This window comes from Sciurus carolinensis, chromosome 5 (genome assembly GCF_902686445.1).
Source record: "Sciurus carolinensis chromosome 5, mSciCar1.2, whole genome shotgun sequence".
NCBI classification, from domain to species: domain Eukaryota; kingdom Metazoa; phylum Chordata; class Mammalia; order Rodentia; family Sciuridae; genus Sciurus; species Sciurus carolinensis.
In genome coordinates, this window is record NC_062217.1 from 165232658 (window position 1) to 165252759 (window position 20102).

Genomic DNA, 20102 nt, shown 5'->3' on the forward strand with positions numbered 1-20102 from the left:
TATTAGCTAATGGTCAAAGTTGCTAAAATTACAAATTTACGATGCAGAATTAAAATGGCTCTCTCTCATTCTCCCCACTCCAAATAAAAGAAAAAAAGCCTTTTTTTCCAATTGCCAAAGCACTGAGGAGTTATGGAAACACCTGTGTGGCAGGTAGAGCTGTCTCCAAGCTACAGTGAGGCTCCCAGCCTTGTCCCCTTCCAGGAGAACTTCTGGCTCCTGTCCTGGGAAGAGGCCTTCATGCTTCTACTTGCTCCTCTGTAAGTGGCTGAACTTCCATCTGTGTATGTATGTGTCCTGGGATTAAACCCAGAGGCACTCTACCACTGAGCTGTATCCCCTGCCCTTTCTATTTTGATTTAGTGCTGCCCTTGAACTTGTGATTCCTCTGCCTCAGTCCCCTAGATCATTGGGATTACAGGTATATACCACTGCACCCAGCTCAGCTCCCCTGTCCCCTGCTCCCCACCCTCTCCCAGTGCTGGGGATTGAATCCAGAGCCTCCTGCATGCTAGGCAAGTGCTCTACCATGGAGCTATATCCCCAGCTCTTTTTATTGAGACAGGGTCTTACTAAGTTGCCCAGGCTGACCTCAAACTTGTGATCCTCCTGACTCAGCCTCCTGGTAGCTGGGATTACAGGCATGTGCCACTGCGCCCAGCTCTTTTGCCCATCTTGATCTCTACCCTTAATTTAAGGTAGGCCTATGGCCAGACAAGCCATCTGGTAGATACTGATTTTATCGTTTAGGCTTCTGTGAAACTCCTTTTTACTAAGTTTGGAAGTAACTGTTATTCTGACCAAGGGAAAACTGAGTCACAGAAACAATCTTTGGTGGTCTGGGTAGGGCATTTGGAAACACTGCTCCAGTACCCAAGTGTTTGGACACCTCTGTGCCATGCCCTGGGCTGTATCCTGGAGCTACCCTGATGGTATGACAGTCCCTGCTCAGCAGGCACATGAAGCCTTACTGGGAAAATAGGATCAGCCAAGAGGTTGTATTTCATTGTGGCCAGACCTAGATCCCATATAGGAAATGTGGGGCACTACGGGAGCACATGGCAGGGGCACCTAGTTCAGCCCTGGGAATCCTGGAAGCCTCCTGGAGGCAGTGACTGTCTAAGCCCAGAGCAGAGGGAAGAGCTCAGAGAAGCCCGTGGAGAAAGAATGAGGAGAGGGAGTGGCAGAAGCTCCCGTGGGGCACGGCAAGGCATTTGGACTTGATCCTCACACACCAGGAAGCAGGCGAGGAGCACCAGCAGGGGGGACTTGCACTGAGCTTGGCAGCAGCAGTCACCATGGAGTGTTCTGGACCCCGGACTAGATGGGGCAGTCTACTGACCAGGAGGGAAGGAGGTGGGTAAAGGCCACCAGGGCTCCTGTCCACACAGCCAGTGAGTGAGGAGTCTGTGGGACATCCCCAGGGACAAGTGTGGCAGGCAGTGGATGAGGGCCTGTCAGAGGCCCAGCAGGGTGGCAGCAGCCTCCGGGTGAGCACTGACGAGAGCAGTCTCAGCAGAATGAGCTGGCCTGACACTGGGCACCACTCTTTAAGGTCTGGCTGTGGGTGGGCTTTTGCTTTTTTAATGAGGCAGTTTAAATGCTCCTGGGGAGGAGCCAGCACAGAAGGAGGCTGAGGCCAGAGGGGCCTGCAGAGGCTACAGCGCAAGGTCCCGAGACCCAAAGGGATGAGCCCACAGAGGTGACCTTACATGGACAGGCTGGGTGTGAGTGGAGGAGGTTTGCTGATTTGGGACCAGCCAGGAGGTCACTGCTGGCCAATATCCTTGGTTTTCACGTGAACGGAGGCAGAGGGTCCCTGTCAGTGTGCAGCCGGCTCAGCACAGCGGGCAGTGTGGTGAGACTCGCAGTTTGTCCAGCATGGAATGAGCCCCGGAGGGAGAGAGGGCTGCCTGGGGCTGGAGCCTTCATGGGCTCTCCAGAGCCCACTGTCTGGAGTGGGATGTCATTTTAATGCCCGTGTCCTGGACAAGGTGCACCTTCATCGCACTGTTTGAGTACTCAACTTTAGACCAGTTCATTAGTAGTCCCACAGCATCTTCTCACAGGCTGATGCCGATTCCTCACCGTCCCCTCAGCAGCCTCATGGGGATGTCATTCAGGACACCTTCCCATCACTTCTCCCACCAGCCTCAAAATCCCTGGAAGCCGTCCTGCTGGGGAGGCACTTCTGGGGCTCCAGGGGACATTTGGCAGAGTTTTTTGAACTGAAACCTGGAGGGGAGGAAGGTCTTCAAGCAGGAGCCAGAATCACCAGAACTGGTCCTAAACCCCTCTGTTATAGAACAGTTCCGTTTCTTCTGTCAAAGCCTGAATTTCCTCTTCAAGTTTGCTGTACTTTATCTGAAAAACAAAGTTAAATTCTCAGTATTTACACTCATGACTTCTGCTTTAGAAGCCAAGTTTTTAAAAAACATTTTTCTGAAAGTAAACATTTCACAGTCCATCTCTTTCAGTGATGTCCCATTGATAGCAAAAAGGATCACTTAACTCCTTAAAAACTTGTTAATGGGAAATTTCAAATACAAACAAATGTAGACTGGGTGCGGTGGTGCAGGCCTGTAATCCCAGTAGCTTGGGAGGCTGAGGCAGAAGGATCACAAGTTCAAAGCCAGCAATTTAGTGAGGCCCTAAACTACTTTAGTAAGACTCTGTCTCAAAAAATGAAGAGGGCTGCATGTGGCTCAGTGGTTAGACCTCCCTGGGTTCAATCCCTGGTACCAGAAAAAGGAAAACAAACAAACAAAAATGTAGAAAGAATATAATGATCCTTCACTCACAAAAACCACTACTAACAAGTTGTTGGTCTTACTTCCTTGAGCACCTCCCACACCCAGAAATGGGGAGGGGTAGGTTTTTTTGGGGGGTTGGTACTAAGGATTGAACCCAGGGGCACTTAACCAATGAGTAATATCCCCAGCCTTTTCTATTTTTTATTTTAAGATAGGGTCTAAGTTGCCAAAGCCGGCCTTGAACTCAAGCTCCTCCTGCCTCAGACTTCTGAGTTGCTAGGATCACAGATGTGCACCACCATGCATCTTAAGGCAATTCTCAGATGTGCCATTTGACCTACAAATACTTCAGAATGAAATTTCAAATGATATGGTAATGATGGTAGTTATGTAACTACTATGCTATTATCACACCTAACAAAATCAATGACTATCACTTAACACCATCCAATACCCATCTCTAGGCTCATGAGGCTGTACGTGTGCTCCCTGGTGGTGGCAGGCTGACTCTGGAGGGACGAGCTCCCAGGACAGGGTCTAGAAAGCACTGCAGCCTGTGGTCTGCCTGAGGAGACGCCCTGGGCACAGAACTCCTCCCAGCTTTGGGCTCTGTGAATGCAGTTGGTCACCCAGGATGGGACAGGGAAGTGAAGACCCCAACAGCCCAGGACTGGCATTAGGTACCTCCCTATCCATGTGGAACCAGCAAATCTTGGCAGTTGGGGCTTTACATGGAGACAGACTCCACTTCCTGCCTCTGCTCTGGCCTCTGAGATTTCCACACATAACCCACTGCCCTTCCTGAAAGCACCTGTTGCAGAGACTGTTATCTGTCCCCAACGTCTGTTCTCTTCTTCCCTAGCAGCAGAACTTTAAATAGATATAGAAAAAATACATAAACAACAACCCTATTGGACTCTCTTCAGTAGATAAACAGAAAAGTGACCAAGATAATGGAGAAGCTGGGAATCTGAATCGAGTATTCATGACAAATTATATTACAATGTATTATTAACTACCTATAGAACTGCTATCGCAGTAGTCACTAGCTACATGTGAGCATGTAAGTCAAAATTAAATTTAATATTCTTGGGCAGAGGATGCCATCCAGGGGTAGACACTTGCCTAGCGTGTGTGAAGCCCTAGGTTCTGTCCCCAGCACTGGGGGTGGAAAAAAGTAATAAAATCAGTCCCTCAGTCACACTAGTCACATTCCAAGTACTCGGTAGGCACACATGCCTAGCGTTCGGCACACTGGGTATAGACAGGGACCACGTCCACTACTGCAGAAGTCGCGACAGTTGGGGAAGTGCTATGAAACATTATGGAGAATTTAAAAATTCTTTAATATCTTTTAAAGTTTTTTTTTAACATCCTAGAAAACTGTTTATGATACACTGTTATGAAAAACAGAATCCAAAACTGCACAAGATATTTGGGAAATGGAATTATATCTAAATATTATTTTGTTTTATACTTTGATAAACTTTATTTTTTAAAAAATTATATTACTCTCATGATCATGAAATAAAAAAACCCATTTTTCCTATAAGAAATCAAATGCATGGGACTTACCTGTCCAATCTGTGGAAACATACTGAAAGACACAGGCACCATCAGCCCCATCACCAGGAGCGTACAGGACAGTTTTAGGGTCCATAAGGATTGTGGATTTTGCAGGAAAAACTGGGTTCTAGAAGAGACCAAGTACAGCTCACAAATGGTACTAAGTGCTCCTGGGCTGGCCTGCTCTCATGGTGGCTAATCCCGCCTCTCATGGAGCTGCAGGTCCAGGCCTCGGCTACCACCCAACCCACAAGCAGGCAGGTGAAGCAGCTGCACTGAGCTCAACAAGCAGCGCACGTGGAGGCGAGTGAACTTGCACTTGCTCATCTGACTCCAAAGCCTGGGAGAGCTGGATCATCATCCCCTCCAGGGAAATGAGCAACTTCCCCAAGCTCCACAGCACAAAATTGACAGGTCAAAGTCTCCAGAGCCTTAATTGGTCAGACAGGGATGTGACACTGACCTTGACCTTTGGAGCCTGGCAGATCTGGGGTCTGGCGGAGACCAGAAGTGCACCCTCCACCCTCAGGCAAGCTGTCTTCCCCTTTGAGCCTTGGGTTTTTTCAGATGCAAAATGAGGGAGCTGAATGAGAAGTTCCAGGAAGGCCACTCTAGTTTGGATACCATCTGTTCTCTTGGCTCTGGGATGGTGTTTCTTTGCGGTCACCTGATGGCATAGTCCTCCTAGACCTGCATGCCCACTGGGAAAAACAAGGCCCATCCCTCCCCACCAGGCAGCCTCCTGGGACGAAGGCACCAGCTTAACCAGAGCTCCAGCATCGAGGCAGCCAGAGCAGCCCAGGAAGAGTGAACTAAGCAAAAGTCTGTGCATCCACCTTGCCAGATCTACTCTGGGAAGTGCCAGCTGACTCTACAGAGCACACTGCCCAGGAGTGGTCCTAGCAGGGGCTCCCTGGACTTGCTGTGATGGGGAGTGTCTGGACATGCGGCCCAACTGGGAATCTCTGACATGAGGGCAGACAACCCTGACTCTCTTGGGTTTGCTGTGTTTCAGTCTCTGATCAGAAGCCTGAGAGATGAGTTGGGAGTGACCAGTACTTGTGTCCGTCCTCAATGAAGCCAACCTGGCAGGAGAGGAGGATGCCAGCACCAGGGAGCAGAAGAGGGCAGCGGCAGCCAGAGCTTTGGTTCAAGTGGCTGCAGGCCACACTGCTGTCTGCACCTGATACCTAAACCCTGCATCCCCTTCTGGCTTATGCTACTGCAGGTTAGGTTTCTCAACAACCGCAGCAGCCCCAGAACCTCTGCCTAACAAGCCATTTTTTGCTTCTCAAATGGGGTGAGGTCTACTGGATCTGATGCTCATTTTTTTTTTTTTTTCTTCTTTTTTGGTACTGGGGATTGAGCCCAAGGACGTTTTGCTACAAAGCTACATCCCCAGCCCTTTTTATTATTTTACTTTGAGATGGGTCCTTGCCAAATTGCCTAGTGTTTGCTAAGTTGCTGAGCAGGTGGCCTCAAACCTGTGATTCTCCTGCCTCAGCCTCCTGACTCACTGGAATTACAGGAAAGTGCCACCATGCCTGGCTCTTTTAGCTTATTTAAAGCATGCTCAGAGTCAGGGGAGGGGGAAGGCTTGACCTCAGAACTAGGAGAACCTGTAAATCATCATTCTAGAAGTGAAGGAAAGTGGCTCAGAGAGTTCTTTGACATGCCCAAGGACACAGAGGTGACCCAGGGCAGGGCCTGGGCCAGCTTCCAGGCTCGCTGCAATGTGCATCCTGGATTTCCACCCCTCCATTAGGCTCAGTATCAAACAAGTTTTATAAGGGGTTTGACCTTCAAAATATTACTCCTACTTGGGGAGATAAGTGTCCCTCTTACCTTTTTTCTTCTTGATACCAGGGATTGAACCTAGGAGTACTTAACCACAAAGCCACATCCCCAGTCCTTCTGATTTTTAAATTTTGAGACAGGGTCTCACTAAATTGCTTTGAGCCTTGCTAGGTTGCTAGGGCTGGCTTTGAACTCAGGGATTCTCCTGCCTCAGCCTCCCGAGCTGCTGGGATTACAGGCATGTGCCACTGCGCCTGGCCCCTCTTACCTTTTAAAAAAGTAGGTGAAGACTTCAGGAATCAAAGCTGAGGTCCCGAACAGCACTGCCCTGGAGACTGCTGTTTCTCTAATGGCCTGGTGAAAATGCAGAAAGACAGCTGAGGACATGGAGCGAAATGCAGCCGAGGACCCCGGGAGCTGAGCCAGCGCGACGCCCTTTCCCACCCACAGAAGGAAGGCACCAGGAAAAAGTGGGTGACCCCGCCTGTGCTCTGCAGGCCAGGTGCAGCAGGACGGCTGGGCTGGCGGCAGCGCTAACGGGAGCAGATGTCCCTCCCCCAGGACCCACAGGTCTCCATCAGGCCACCACACCTGCCAAATAAGCTACCAAGGCAGCTTCCAGAAAGAACCTCGCTTAGAACCAGGTGCAGCCCCACCCGAGGGAACCCTGGATCTGCCACTTCCATTCATGGTGGATTCTCCTCTCAACCCAGGTCTCTGCCTCCTAGCCCGAACCCGCTCCCCAGGGATTCCCACCCTGCCCGCGGGGATGCCAGCAAAAGCTCAGTGGAGTGCACTGGTGCAGCTCTCAAGACCTGTCAGGACCCAGTCTCGCCTGTGTAGTAGTGTTCTAGGGACGAGGGTGCAGCTCCGTGGCGGAGGCTTGCCAGCGTGCACCCGGCCCTGGTTTCCGCTCCCAGCCCCATGGGAGATTTTTTTAAAAGTGTCATCTTTTTTATACTGTACCTTCCTCCATGTATTAAATATGAACAAACATTAAATTCCATACATTAAGTCAGGTGCAGTGGAACATGCCTGTAATCCCAGCAGCTGAGGAGGCTGAGGCAGGAGGATCACATGTTCAAGGTCCCAGCAACTCAGTGAGGCCCTAAGCAACTTAGCAAAACCCTTTCTCAAAATTGAAAAAAAATAAAAAAGGGCTGGGGATGTGGCTCAGTGGTTAACAGGTGTGGGTTCAATCTATGGTACAAAAAAAAAAAAATTCTATATATTAAACACCTAAAATGTATGGGTTATAAGCACAAACCTATGAATCCTTGAGGGCAATTTAAGGGGCTTTGAAGAGAAAATTTGACTTTAAATGGTTCACATGTTAACTTTATTATTATTATTATTTTTGGCTGGGAGAGGTACCAGGGATTGACCCCAGGTATGCTTTGCCATTGAGCTACATTCCTAGCCCTTATTATTTTTTAAAAATTTGAGACCGTTTTTTTGCTAAATTGCCAAGGCTGGTCTCAAACTTGTGAACCTCCTGCCTCAGCCTCCTGCATCGCTGGGATTCCAGGAATAAAGCACTGTGCCTGGCTTTCCCAAGTTTACTGCAGAACCAGCCCCCGGGCAGATACCAATAGCACGCTCCTGTGATCAAGAACAGGCAAGACTGGGGACGTGGCCCAGTGGAATGACACTTGCCTAGCACGAGGGGTCCCTGGCTTCCAACCCTAGTGGCACACCTACCCTGCCTCCCCCGGCCATCTGCTGTGATCTGCTACAACCTACCTTCCCAGGCTCCTCTCCTGCTGCCCACAGCCTGCTCTGCTCACACCACCACCCAGAGACCATCACACACGCCACACTAGGCTCCAGCCGTTCCCCGTGCAGGGATGGCCTTTCCCCACACGAGATCAGAAGGAGTGGAAAGGGTCATTTTAAAAATAAGGTTTCGAGAATATGAAGTAAAATCCTTGGCTTCAGAAAAAAGAACAGGGGCTGCTGAGCATGCGGTGTTTCCACGCTGGTAGGCAAGGTGCCTCTCTCCGTCTGTCCAGTGCGTAAAAAAGGAAGGACATTCCAACAAGATGCCTGTCACAGGGAGACACACCCCAGTTTGCGAGTGAGTGACTTATAAGGCCAGTGGGGGAAACAACTGTGACCAACCTCCTGAAATCTGATCCAAGGTGCCTTATTACAATCAGATATTGCTGGTTACGCAGTTTCTGAAATTTTAGCCAAAGAGAATAAGCCTTTCGGTGACAGGGAAACATAAAAGACTGCTTATGCTTACGCACAGTGGCAGACACTATTCTTAAGAGACACATACTTTTTTTTAAAAGTAGACTATCTTTTTTTTTTGCCCTAAATTGGCCCTTGTATAAGAAATGAAATTCCTGCTGGTGAGATTGATTCGATATCCATCAGGCCTGAGTTCCCCCCCTGCCCTTGGGAGGCCAGGCGGGTGCACCTGGGACAGGGGTTCTCACTGGTAAGGGCTTGGGTCTCTAGAGCCCAGCAGTGCCAGGCAAGCAGGAGGTGCTGGGCAGCCACGTGCTCATGAACACTGCCTCTCACTCTACTCTTCAGCTTTACGAATGGCTCAAGGCAATACTGCCACCTGGAAGTTAAAACTGAGTTGAAGATTTAGAATGCGCAAGGCTGTGGGTTCAATCCCCAGTACTGTAAAAAACAGCATATACACACATATATATAAACTGAAAAAGTATATATACACATTATTTATACATATATAATATAAACATATAGGGGCTGGGGATATGGCTCAGTTGGTAGAGTGCTTGCTTTGCAAGCACAAGGCCCTGTGTTCAATCCCCAGCACCAAAAATAATAATAATAATAATATAAACATATATACATATGTATGTAAACATGTATGTATAAATATGGGCATATATATGTATATGTGTGTATGTATATAATTTAAAAAGTTCACCTCCAAAATGAAACTACCATAGACTAGTTTCTTATACGTGAAACATGCACAGAGGTTACTTGCTGAATTGAACAAAAGAATAAACTATTTAATGGTAAAAATGATTCAGAATTGAAGACATTTAAATGAGTTTGACTTCACAGGCTGGATTTCCCAAGTCTATCCTTGACAACACACTGGTCCCAGTAGGAAAATCTGCTGCGAGGTGGAGAGAGCAGGAGGCAGGGCAGGCTGGGAGGGGGCGGGCTCTGAGAGGGCCCCAGGCAGCACATGTAGGAAGGATGGATACCAACCAGAAGGAGGAGGTCTCACCCTAGCTCCTAAGATGCCTCCCTGCCCCCGCCCTGTCATGGTCAGACTTACAGGCCAACTTGGCAAAAGTATCCAGTTACTGAACCAAACACTAATGGAGCTGTTGCTGTGGGGGATTTTGCTATGGGAAGTGTTAACATCTACAATCTGTTGACTTAAATAAGACCTCCACAATGTGGACGGCAAACAGTTAAAGACCTTAAGGGCAAAAACTGAGGTTTCCTAAAGAAGAAACTGCCTCAAGACTGCAGCACTATCTAAACCAGTGCCATCTTGTAAACTTCAGGGTGTAAAATGAAGAAACTCTCAGTGGCACGAGGAAGGGGATGGGAAAAAGAAAGGAGGAAACAGAACATCCAACTCTGTGCCCAAAGGGCCAGCAGCTGAAGTGCCAACAGCCCCATACCTTTCTCCCAGCTCTCCTGGAACGCCCTATGACATTGCCTTCTTTATCCATGACGTCAATCCCTCGAATGGGCTCCAAACTCCGAGATGCAAATGCATTCATTCCACTGACTTGCGCTGTAGATGTAAGGAAAACAGGACACCAAAAGGTGAGTTTCAGTCCAGCAAAGGGACATCTTTAAAGGGCTGCGTCCACCTCCAAGCCCTTCTTAGACAGGTGCCCTCCTCCTGACCCTCAGGTGGTCACCTGCCACAGGCCTGCCTGACCACTTGGGCTTTCTGAAACAAAATTTTCCCAATGCTGTCATTCTGCCAACCCTTCAAACTGCTCTGGTTCCCAGACCCAAATGTGGAACATGAACTGGTGAACTTGTGGGCTGCTAAACACAGAATATTCAGTGAATACCTCTGCCACCCCTCTTGGAGTCTGATTACTAGGCTGCAATCCCTATACTAGTGCTTGCTTGCTGTGTGACCCTCAGTAAGTGACTTCAGTTCCCTGTGCCTCAGTCTCCTCACCTCCCAGTGGGAAGAATATTTCCACAGGTTGTTGTCAGGATTAAGTGAAGTGGTACGAGGGGAGGGTTTGTGCAGACAGTCTTTAGATGTAATATGTGGGGGCTGAGGGTCGGTTCCACAGTAGAGCACTTGTCTAGAATGCACGTGGCCCTGTGTTTGATCCCTAGAACTAAAGAAAAAATAATGTAATTTGTGTTTCCAGGCTTGTGTTTGTCCTTTGACAATTAAAAGGGTAACACAGGGGTTGGGGTTGAAGCTCAGTGGCAGAGCACTGGCTTAGCACGTGGTAGGCACTGGGTTTGCTCCTCAGCACCACGTGAAAATAAATAAATAAAATAAAGGTATTGTGTCTATCTACAACTAAAATTTTTTTTTTATAAAAAGGGTATCTACAGAGAAAGTGCTGCCTCTCAAACCACAGACCCCATTTGGGCTTGAGGACCCTGGTAGGCTGCAGATGGTGGGCAGCATTAGTCTTAACATGGCCAAGGGACCCAGGGTCTCTGGTGACAGAGGAGAGCCCAGAGCCCACAAAGCCAAGCAGAACTGCATGCTCCTAGCCCTTCTTGCTCACCAAGAAAGATGATCGGCAAGGCTCTTTTGACCCAGGGGTTATCCAAGGAATACTTCATTTGGATCAAATGAGGGATTAACTAGAAAGTAAGAGAGAAAGATTCTTATTGCATGGGAACAAAAAAATCAGTCAAACATACCCCAAAACAAAGCTCAAACACTGACCTAGTCCTAGGGCTGATGGTGGCCAGTGCTCATTTGCATTTTTTTCTTTTAATAGAGCTGCACAGGCTAGGTAAGTGCTCCACCACTCAGCTACGCTCCGGTCTTTTTTATTTGTTTGAATTCTTGTGACACTGAGGAGTTATCTTTGTTCATTCCAGGAGTAGGTGAGGGCTTAGGGTATGTACTCCATCCAGAGTCACAGAGCTGGGAAGGGCTTGAGCTGGGCTGGGAATTCAGGTTTGTCTGACTCGAGTCTACGTTTTTAACCATTTAAGTGTCTGGGCGTTCAAAGCGACATCTAATTTGTACAACACATTTGTGTAGCACGAACTAATTTTTAAAAAGATAACAATACTGAGTACAGTCATTCCTCGATATCCATAGGGAATTAGTTTCAAGACTTACCCAGGACATCAAAATCAGGCTGCTCCAGTCCCTTATACAAAATGGCATATTATTTACATATAACCTATCCATATCCTCCCATATACATACTTTAAGTCATCTCCAGATTTCCTATAATACTCAATACAATGTAAATGCTATGTAAACAATTGTTACACTGTATTGTTTAGGGAATAAAGACAAGGAAAAAAACATTTGTATGTGTTTGGTTTAGATGGCAAGTTTTTTTAATACTTTCAATCCACAGTTGGTTGAATCCAGAAGTGGGACTTGTGGCCTCAGAGGGCCTGCTGTGCATGCCTAGAAACTCAGAGTGACGATTCTGAGGTGACAGGAGCATGGTGATTTTCCTATTCATACTTCCCAGGTCGTTTAGGTTAGAACATAGATTTGTAATCAGAATAAAGCTTTTTTGATTCTGAGGAATAAAAGAAGATTTGACAGGTTGTAAAAATACCTACCCCAAAGAAGGTCGAAGAAGCAATTACTCCTGCTCCTAATAATATTTTTGCTGGTAGACTGTGACTCTAAGGAAAAGAGAAGTATCTAGTTAGCAAATGCACAGTTTTGCTCAGGAAGAATAATTTAAGCAACAAGAACAGAAACCCAGACCACAAAAACAAAAAACAAAACCTCCAAAAGAAATAACACAAAATCACATCCTTTCTGGGTTTCAGGACACTCACGTAGCTCGCGTTTCCATTGGCGATAGTGAACCCCGTAGTGTAAGCATATAAGGAAACCTGCAGGATGAAAAGGCAGGCAGATCACAGTCGGGTTTTAAGCAGAACAGAACCCAACGACCCGGAAATAGAAAGAACTACTACCTGGGGTAAAACCATGGACTTTATCCCTTTTGCCGGCATCATCGACAAAAAGACCTGGAAGAAGAAAGCAGAGCAGAGCTGCACATAGTCTGGAGGAGGCAGGGCTTGCAGCAGCACAGAACTTACCAGGGGAGGAGTAGCACTGAGCCCCGGGGGCCAGGACAGGAGCAGGGTGGCAGATGTGTGACTGCCAGTTGGACAAGTCTGTACTGGATGAGCGCCCAGCAGGCCCTGAGGACACTGGGGGCCTTCCTGCCTGACCACATGCACTGGCCAGCGCAGGCAAACACGGGGCAGGAGTGGAGCAGCGACCATCCAGGGACATGACGAAGATCACCTCCCTAGAGTGGGACAACTGAACGAGAAGGGAGTTCAGGGTCCCAGGTGAGGAGTCGTGTGGGGGAGGACTTGGGGAAAGAGGGTGCTATTAGTTTAGACCTGAATGTTTCCCAAAGGTGCTGTAACTGTGTGTTTAAGGCTTGTCTCCAGTTGGTGACACTGGGAGGTTGTGGACATTAAGAGGGTGGGCATGGTGGAAGGTCTTTGTGTGATTGGGGGCATGACCTCAGGGGACTGTGGGACCCCAGTCTCTTCCTTTCTCTCTTTTGCTCATAGCTGCCAGGAGATGAGCAGCCCGACTTCCCCACACACTTCAACCATGATGTGCTGCCTCACCACAGGCCCAAGGACAATGGGGACAACTGATCATGGACCAAGACCCTCAAAGCCAAAGTAAACCTTTTCTTCTCATAAGTTGACTATCTCAGGTATCTGTTATAGTGACAGAAAGCTGACTAACACAGAAGGTAACAGATAATCATAGGCAGCTTGTGACCAGTCACACATCTTAACTCACTGGCCTCTTCTATGGTGCTTTGTGTATGGTAGGAGTCCAGAAAAAGGACACTCTGGTGACATGGGGCTTTGAGAAGCCTGAGGCCTGACTGGGTAAGTGGGATGGAGGTGTGGATATAGGAACAGCAACAAAGGCCACAGGTAGGGGTGCACGGTCATGTTTCAGGAAGGCCTGGGACAAGGATCCAGAGCTGGGAGACATGGTCAAGGTCAAGAGATGGGTAGACATCTTCCCAAACCTATGGTGAATGAGAGCTTACTCACCACGGGCACCGTCAAAGGCAGGAAAGCTGGCAGAGAAGAGCAGAGCGTCAGTGACTGCAGCTGCTAAGACAGAGGGGGCCTCAAGCGCACTGCTCCCTGAGAGCCCTTCTCCAGCCTCCCCAGGCTCGGGCCTCAGGGAACAACTTACTTTCCTTCTTTCTCCCCAATAAAAATAACAACTCTGTGAATACAGCAGCAAATTAAAACAGCACAGTAGGGAAAGACCAAAGCAGAGGGTTGCCACCAGCCTTCCCGGGGCTCTCTCTGCAGGCAAGCAGCAGAAGAGGCAAGACCTCCAAGTGGGTCTGGGATGGTCTCTCGGGGTGTCCACAGCTGTCTCCTAGACGGCCTTATCATCCATGCAGGGGCACTATGCACTGCCTATGCTTAGCTTTCCCCACTTAATGCTTTTTTTTTTTGATACTGGGGATTAAACCCAAGGGCGCTTAACCACTGAACCACATTCCCAGTCCTTTTTTTTCTTTTTAAAGAAATGTCGTTTTTTAACTTTTTAAAAAATCCTTTACTTATTTATTTTTATGTGGTGCCGAGGATCAAACCCAGTGCTACACATGTGCTAGGTAAGCACTCTACCCCTGAGCCACAAACCCAGCCCCCTTTTTTTATTTTTGTGACAGGGTCTTGCTAAGTTGCTTGAGGGCCTCACTAAGTTGCTGAGGCTGGCTTTGAACTTGTGATGCTCCTGCTTCAGACTCCTGAACTGCTGGGATTACAGGCGTGTGCCACCATGCCTGGCAAGGATCATGGATTTCATTGCCCTCATCTTAGGTAAGATGAAAAGGACAGACAGGACTAAATGACATCCCTAACAGAAGTAGCCCTTAGGAGTGGCTAGCTCTGATCCAGCTTTGACAAACTGAATCATGGCTTGTTCCAAGTCTGAGGGTGAGGATGGGATTTATCCACAGGCCTGGCCCTCATCCCCAAAGCCCAGATCTTTCATAGGACTGAATCAGCTCTGGGCCCTAAGCCTGCTCTTCACTGTCAACACCAGACCCTTCGAGTATTCTTTTGTAGCTGTGGCTTCCAGAATTTCCATCAGAAATCCCTTCAAGGGAAAAAAATAAAATAAAATAAAGCAGACAACCAGGGGAGGTGGCACAGGCTATAATCCCTGAGACAGAAGGCCAAGGCAGGAGGATCCTAAGTTCCAGGACAGTCTTGCAACTTAGCAAGACCCTGTCTCAAAAAATAAAAGGGATGTGGGGCTGGGGCTGGGGCTCAGTGGCAGAGCACTTGCCTGGCACATGTGAGGCCCTGGGTTCAATCCTCAGCATCACATAAAAATAAAATAAAATAAAGATATTGTGTCCATCTACAACTAAAAAAAAATAAAAAAAATAAAAAAAAAAAAGAATGTGGCTGAGCAGTAGAGTACCCCTGGGTTCAATCCACAGTACCACAAAAAATAAAACAAATAAATAAAGCAGGCAGAGTTTTCTGTTACAAATCACAACTTCCCAACCTTCTTCTGAAATGAGAACCAGCTCACCTGCAGGTCGGAAAAGAACGGGTATCAGCCTGCTGCTATCAGGATGCACGGTTGACTTCAAAGGGGCAGATGCAAAGGTTAGTTGGCTCTTTAGTTTTGTGATTTTAGGAGGCTAAAAACTAGAAAAGGGCTGAAACTTACAAGGCTTCTCTTCCAAGCATCTTTAATCTAGAAAGAGAGGAAAAGAAAAAGCAATAGTTTTTTGTTTGTTTGTTTGTTTTGGTTCTGGAGATTGAACCCAGGGGTGCTTTACCACTGAGCTACATCCCCAGTCCTTTCAGTTTTTTATTTAGAGACAGGGTCTTGCTAAGTTGCTAAGGCTGGCCTTGAATCCTCCTGCCTCCACCTCCAGAGTCACTGGGATTGTTACGAGATGGAATTCTAACTACATTTAACAAACTAACCCAGTTTTGCAAAGCTGATCCCTGGATAGTATGCATGATAAGACTGATGGCCAAAATGCCACCTGATTTCACACCATTGCACGGTAGAACTATCTAAAGGCAACTGTGCCTGGCCTTGAACTGTGCACAGCTGAGCACGAGACATACCCTCTGGTCATCCACGTCGAATCTGTATGCACCTTCACTGGTAAACAATAGTTGCCTCGAATTTTCTATTTTTTCCTGTAATCAAGAAATTAATCATCTCAATACTGTTCAGATTTTCACACACACTGAGGAGTCACCATATTTTATCTGCGCACCTGATTTCAGTGTGTAGACTGAGGCTCTCTATCCTGAAATTTTCCACTAGGAGGGACCCACATGTCACTGGGATTTAAACCTTCCAGGTTCCTAGGCAGCTCCAGCAGCTGCCCCACTGGCGTGGTCACTTTCCCAGCTCTACCTTCCTGGTTGCACAAATCAGAACACTGGCAGTCCCTCCTGTCCTACCCGCCCCGCCCCGGGTCTAATCAGTTCAGTTGCTCAGATTCCTCTGTCTTTTTTTGTGTGTGTGTGGTGCTGGGGATTAGAACCCAGGGCCTTCTGCATGAGAGGTGAGTGCTCTAACAAATGAGCTGTATCCCCAGCCCCTCCTTTTTTTAATCTGAGAAAGAAAATTAAATACAAATACCATAATCTTAGTATGACTGCACACTGGAATCGCCTTACCCAGAAGCAGCAACTATGAAATACTGTTATATTTGCTTTCATTTTATTTTTCAAAACCAATTATTCCATGCTGCCACCAACACCACCCCAACCCGACTGCCCCATCTCATCCCTCCCTGTCCTGTCAGAGGAAACCACTATTATGAGTTCAGGTTCAGGTATATCTTTCCAGTCCCTTTCTTTTTTGGTTTTTTTTTTGGGTGCTGGGGATCGAACCCAGGGCCTTGTGCTTGCAAGACAAGCACTCTACCGACTGAGCTATCTCCCCAACCCCTCCAGTCCCTTTTTTACACTTATATGTACATACATGAACACATGTATCCATTAACAAATAGGTAATTCTTGAGCATAATTCTTGAGCATTTTTGTTATAAATGTTATACTTTCTGCACCTTGTTTTTTCCACTAAACTTTACAGATATCATGTTTTTGCATGTATCTATACATGCATACGATCAAACCCAGGGCCTGTGTATACCAGGCAAACATGTAACCAATGAGCGACATCCCCAGCCTTCAGTATTAATGGAAACTTAAAATATATACAGTGTTAAATACAAAAACAGAGCTGGGGGTGTGGCTCAGTGGTAAAGTGTTTGCCTAGCATGTTCAAGGTCCTGGGTTTGATCCCCAGCATCACAAAAAGACACACACACACACACACACATTGATCACTTTTAATGGTTAGTCAGCATTCCACTGCACAAATATGCCAAGTTATCTATTTCCCTACTGATGGGCAGGCAGGTGGTTTCTGGCTTTCATAATAAAACTGTAAGAAAATTCTTGAGCATAAATATGCAGTGTCCCTCAGTGTCATACCCTGAAGGGTTGTTATTGGTGACAGGGCATCTCCTCTTCATTCCCAGTGACACTGGTTCAAACATTCATCTTTCATTAGGACAACCGGGTCAATCCCTAGAATGGTCTGGTCCTCAGACTGATCCTTCTGGTTATCACCGCACAGAGACAAAACCCTAATCACTTGGCCCCAGAGGACAAATGCCAACCCCGCTCAACTCAGTGACATACAAAGTCGTTCAAGATCCTCCTGCCCCTGCATTAAAAGCCCGGTGAGCCAGTGCTACGGCGCTCTCTCTGACAGCTCTTCCCTGCTCCCATCCCAGCCTTCTCTCACAGTTCCGACAGAGACCTGTTTCTCTCAGGGCCTGAGTCAAGGCTGATGACCAGCTTTACTGCCTGTCACGCTACACAGAAAGTTTGTCTTGATTCCTTCCAACTCTGGCACCAGGCACAGGCTTGGTATTCCCCCTGCTTAACAGATGTATGCTTTTTGTTTATCACCCTTCCAAACTAACCAGCTCACTTGAAAGGAATAAAATCCAAATACACACACACACACACACACACACACACACAATCTTTGAATTTCAAAATAAATTCATTATCTCTGAAAACAAGAACTTACAATTGAAGTGATCAAATTTGTAGGATCTAACAATTCTGTCCACTGAAGAAATCTTTGAACAAAAGACTAAAGGAGAAAAGGACCAGAAGGGTTAAAACAGACATATGATACTAATAACTGTTAACTTTTTTTTTTTTAACTTATTATGGTCTTGTCTTGTGTTCTGCCTTTTAAAAGAATCATCTGGAATTCTCATGACATGCCCATTTTAGAGGTAAGGAAGCTGAGGCTTAGAAGGACTCCTGGATGGAGTCAAGACAACACAACCAGGATCACTCAGCAGTCTGTGACTGACCACTCAGAATGGAGCTGCCATTGAGTGTTAACATCCCAGACTCCTCAGTTCAAATCGCCTGCGTTCACATCCCACATATGACCTCAGAGGAACAACCTAGAAAGTTCTCAGAACCTCTTTTCTGGCCCTCTGGTTTGCTGTGAGGCTTAACTCCAATAGTACAGAACAGACACTCCAGTAAGGCCTCAGTAAGTCCAGCTCAGTAAGCTCAGGTCCACTGCAGAGAAAAGAAGCTCCAAACTTTGCAGGGGTTCAGGCTTTAAGTTCTGGCCCTACTGGGGCAACTTGAACTCCTTTTCCACTTGTCTGACCCAAAATAAAGCTAGGATTTACCTTAGGTCAAGGCTGCAAGGGAATGCCCTGGGGCCCCACTGTCCAGCACTCCCGGTGTGTTATGGAGCACTGCGTGGGGCAAGGCTGTTGGGATGGGCTTTGGTGCAACAGACACACCTAGCTTTTAAGAACTGTACCAAAAATGAGTCAAACAACTCTTATGTTTTTAAATTACATGTTGAAATGCTATTTTGCATCTGTTGGGTTAAGTAATACATTATTAAAACTGATTTCACCTGTTTATACTCTTTAACTGAAGCTTCTGGAAAATTGTAAAGTACCTCTATGGCTCATGTCATTTTTCTATTGGACAGCGCTGCCCTGGGCCATGGTGGGAGGTGAGGCTGTCACCTCCTGTGCACTGGGTTGGTGGGGGGAATTGGGGTCTCACTCTGGGCGGCTGGGCCTATCAAGGGTAGGGGGCCAGGAGCTCCTGGGAAGACCTGTTTCTCCCCGAAGTGCTGCCGGCCACGACTCAGGCAGCATACACCATTAGGACCAGGTTCTTCGGGGCGATCGAGGTGGTGACCTTGTGGCGACCCTCCCCACGGTCTGGGGAATAAACGATGCACAATAACGGCCACCCGGCCACCGGCAAGCTTGCGTTACCCCTCGGTCCTCCTACCAGCCTGAGATGGTGGCGGGAGGGGGATGCGCGCTCCAGGGCCGTTCTGGGACTAGGAACTGAAGGTGCAGGGCAGCCACCTGGGCCGCCAAGGTCGCCGGGGCCGGGAGGCTTCCACGCGGCGCGCCCTCCCGCCCCCAGCCGCGCGGCCCGGGCGTACTCGGCGTTTCGCGATCCAGTAGCGCACGTTGGGCTCCATGCGTGCGGCGGCGCTGGCCTCGCGCTTCCTCCTCTTGCTGGGACGTACGGAGTGGTTGGAGTGGCGGTCGCCGCCAGGCCCGACGCGGAGGAGGAGCCGGGCAACGTGCCCCTCCCAGGCCCGCGCGCCCGCCGCCCCGTGTCACTACGCGCACGCGCCCCGACGCCTCGCTGGTGCCCAGGAGCCTGCCTCTCCCGCAGGCCGAGTTCGCCCGACCCTGCGGTGCCAGCTCCGCATCTTCCGGGAGCGGGTCCTCCCAGGCCCGTAGTGGGTTGGTCACGTGGGGACTCAGTACTTACAGCGAAGACCCTGGGAGCACTGCGGGGGACCGGGCACACCCTAGCCCCCCGGTCCCGCCGCGCCTTCCACGGTGCACCCGCGCTTTTGGACGTTACCCACGAAAGTCCCTTAAGTCGCCCGTCGTGTCCAGGATACACTTGGTGGGTAAACTCTGAGCGAGCCACCTAATTTGCAAAGCCCAGTGAAAGTGAAAGCGAGGGACCTTATGCAACACTGACAATTTCAAAAAGTCAAAGGCATAATATTAAACCAAGTGTGGGGACCTGCTGCCGGTGCCTAGAATCCGGCTCTGGGCACATCGTGCTATCCTTTTTTCCAGCGCTAGGCCAACTCTACTTCTTTAGTCGAATGCCATCTTAATTACCATTTATAGAGAAAAATGTCTTCCCTTCTTCGTCCCATCCCTATCCTCCACATCAGGGTGAGTGGAAATTGTGTGCACTTGAGTTCATGGAAGCCGGAACTGTGAGTGGTTGGTTCAGGGGACTCCAAAGCCCCGGTCTAGGGAGCCTGCGCAACACTTAGCTATGTGACGCTGTTCAAGTCAATGTCTCCAGGACTGTGTTCTCATCTAAAATGAGGATAACCACTGTCTCAACTTTGGGGGTTTGTTAAAGATCAAAGGAAACACGACCTGTAAATCACCCAAGGGCACCGGATCCAGTGCAAGCGCTCAGTGTTGGTAATTAACACAGCTGCCTAAGCCCTCCCTGGCCTTTCCACCCGGGAAGCACGTCCAGTCAGGGGTTTCTTCAGGTCTGCGTGACTTCACTCCAGTGTTTGCTCTGCTCTCCTGGCTCACGGTCCACCGCCTTCAGCAGTTCATCTCTTCTGGGAAACCTTCCCGCCCTCCGTAGCTGCGCACGGTGCGCCCTCTTCAGTGTTCCTTCCCATTATACCCAGAAATACGCCCACTGTACCACAGTGTTTCAGCAGGTGTA

At 48.4% G+C, this 20102-nt stretch overlaps 1 protein-coding gene across 3 annotated transcripts; it reads right to left on the minus strand.

Moving 5' to 3' along the window:
* Nucleotides 1-544: 544 nt before the first annotated feature.
* Sfxn4 (sideroflexin 4) lies at nucleotides 545-19179 on the minus strand. Of its 3 annotated transcripts, none has more exons than XM_047551976.1 (14): nucleotides 19161-19179; nucleotides 17410-17475; nucleotides 15417-15491; nucleotides 15007-15033; nucleotides 14866-14920; nucleotides 13353-13378; nucleotides 12234-12287; nucleotides 12093-12149; nucleotides 11868-11933; nucleotides 10838-10916; nucleotides 9746-9861; nucleotides 6385-6470; nucleotides 4329-4446; nucleotides 545-2364 (listed from the first exon to the last, which is right to left on the minus strand). In XM_047551976.1, the coding sequence occupies exons 7-14, from the start codon at nucleotides 12273-12275 to the stop codon at nucleotides 2287-2289; spliced, it is 642 nt and encodes a 213-aa protein (XP_047407932.1). In that variant the 5' UTR covers nucleotides 12276-12287; nucleotides 13353-13378; nucleotides 14866-14920; nucleotides 15007-15033; nucleotides 15417-15491; nucleotides 17410-17475; nucleotides 19161-19179; the 3' UTR covers nucleotides 545-2286. The 3 variants fall into 3 exon arrangements, with proteins under 3 accessions (XP_047407932.1, XP_047407931.1, XP_047407930.1); XM_047551975.1 differs by lacking the exon at nucleotides 19161-19179 and adding an exon at nucleotides 18743-19058; XM_047551974.1 differs by lacking the exon at nucleotides 19161-19179 and adding an exon at nucleotides 18823-18961.
* Nucleotides 19180-20102: the final 923 nt, after the last annotated feature.

Coding starts and splice junctions, on each gene's coding strand:
- Sfxn4 (XM_047551974.1), bottom strand. CDS start 18,861: ATGGAGCCCAACGTGCGCTACTGGATCGCGAAACGCCGA. Junction 11,934..12,092: donor CCAATGGAAACGCGAGCTAC/GTGAGTGTCCTG, acceptor TCTTTTCCTTAG/AGTCACAGTCTACCAGCAAA. Junction 2,365..4,328: donor TGTTTCCACAGATTGGACAG/GTAAGTCCCATG, acceptor TTTGTTTTTCAG/ATAAAGTACAGCAAACTTGA.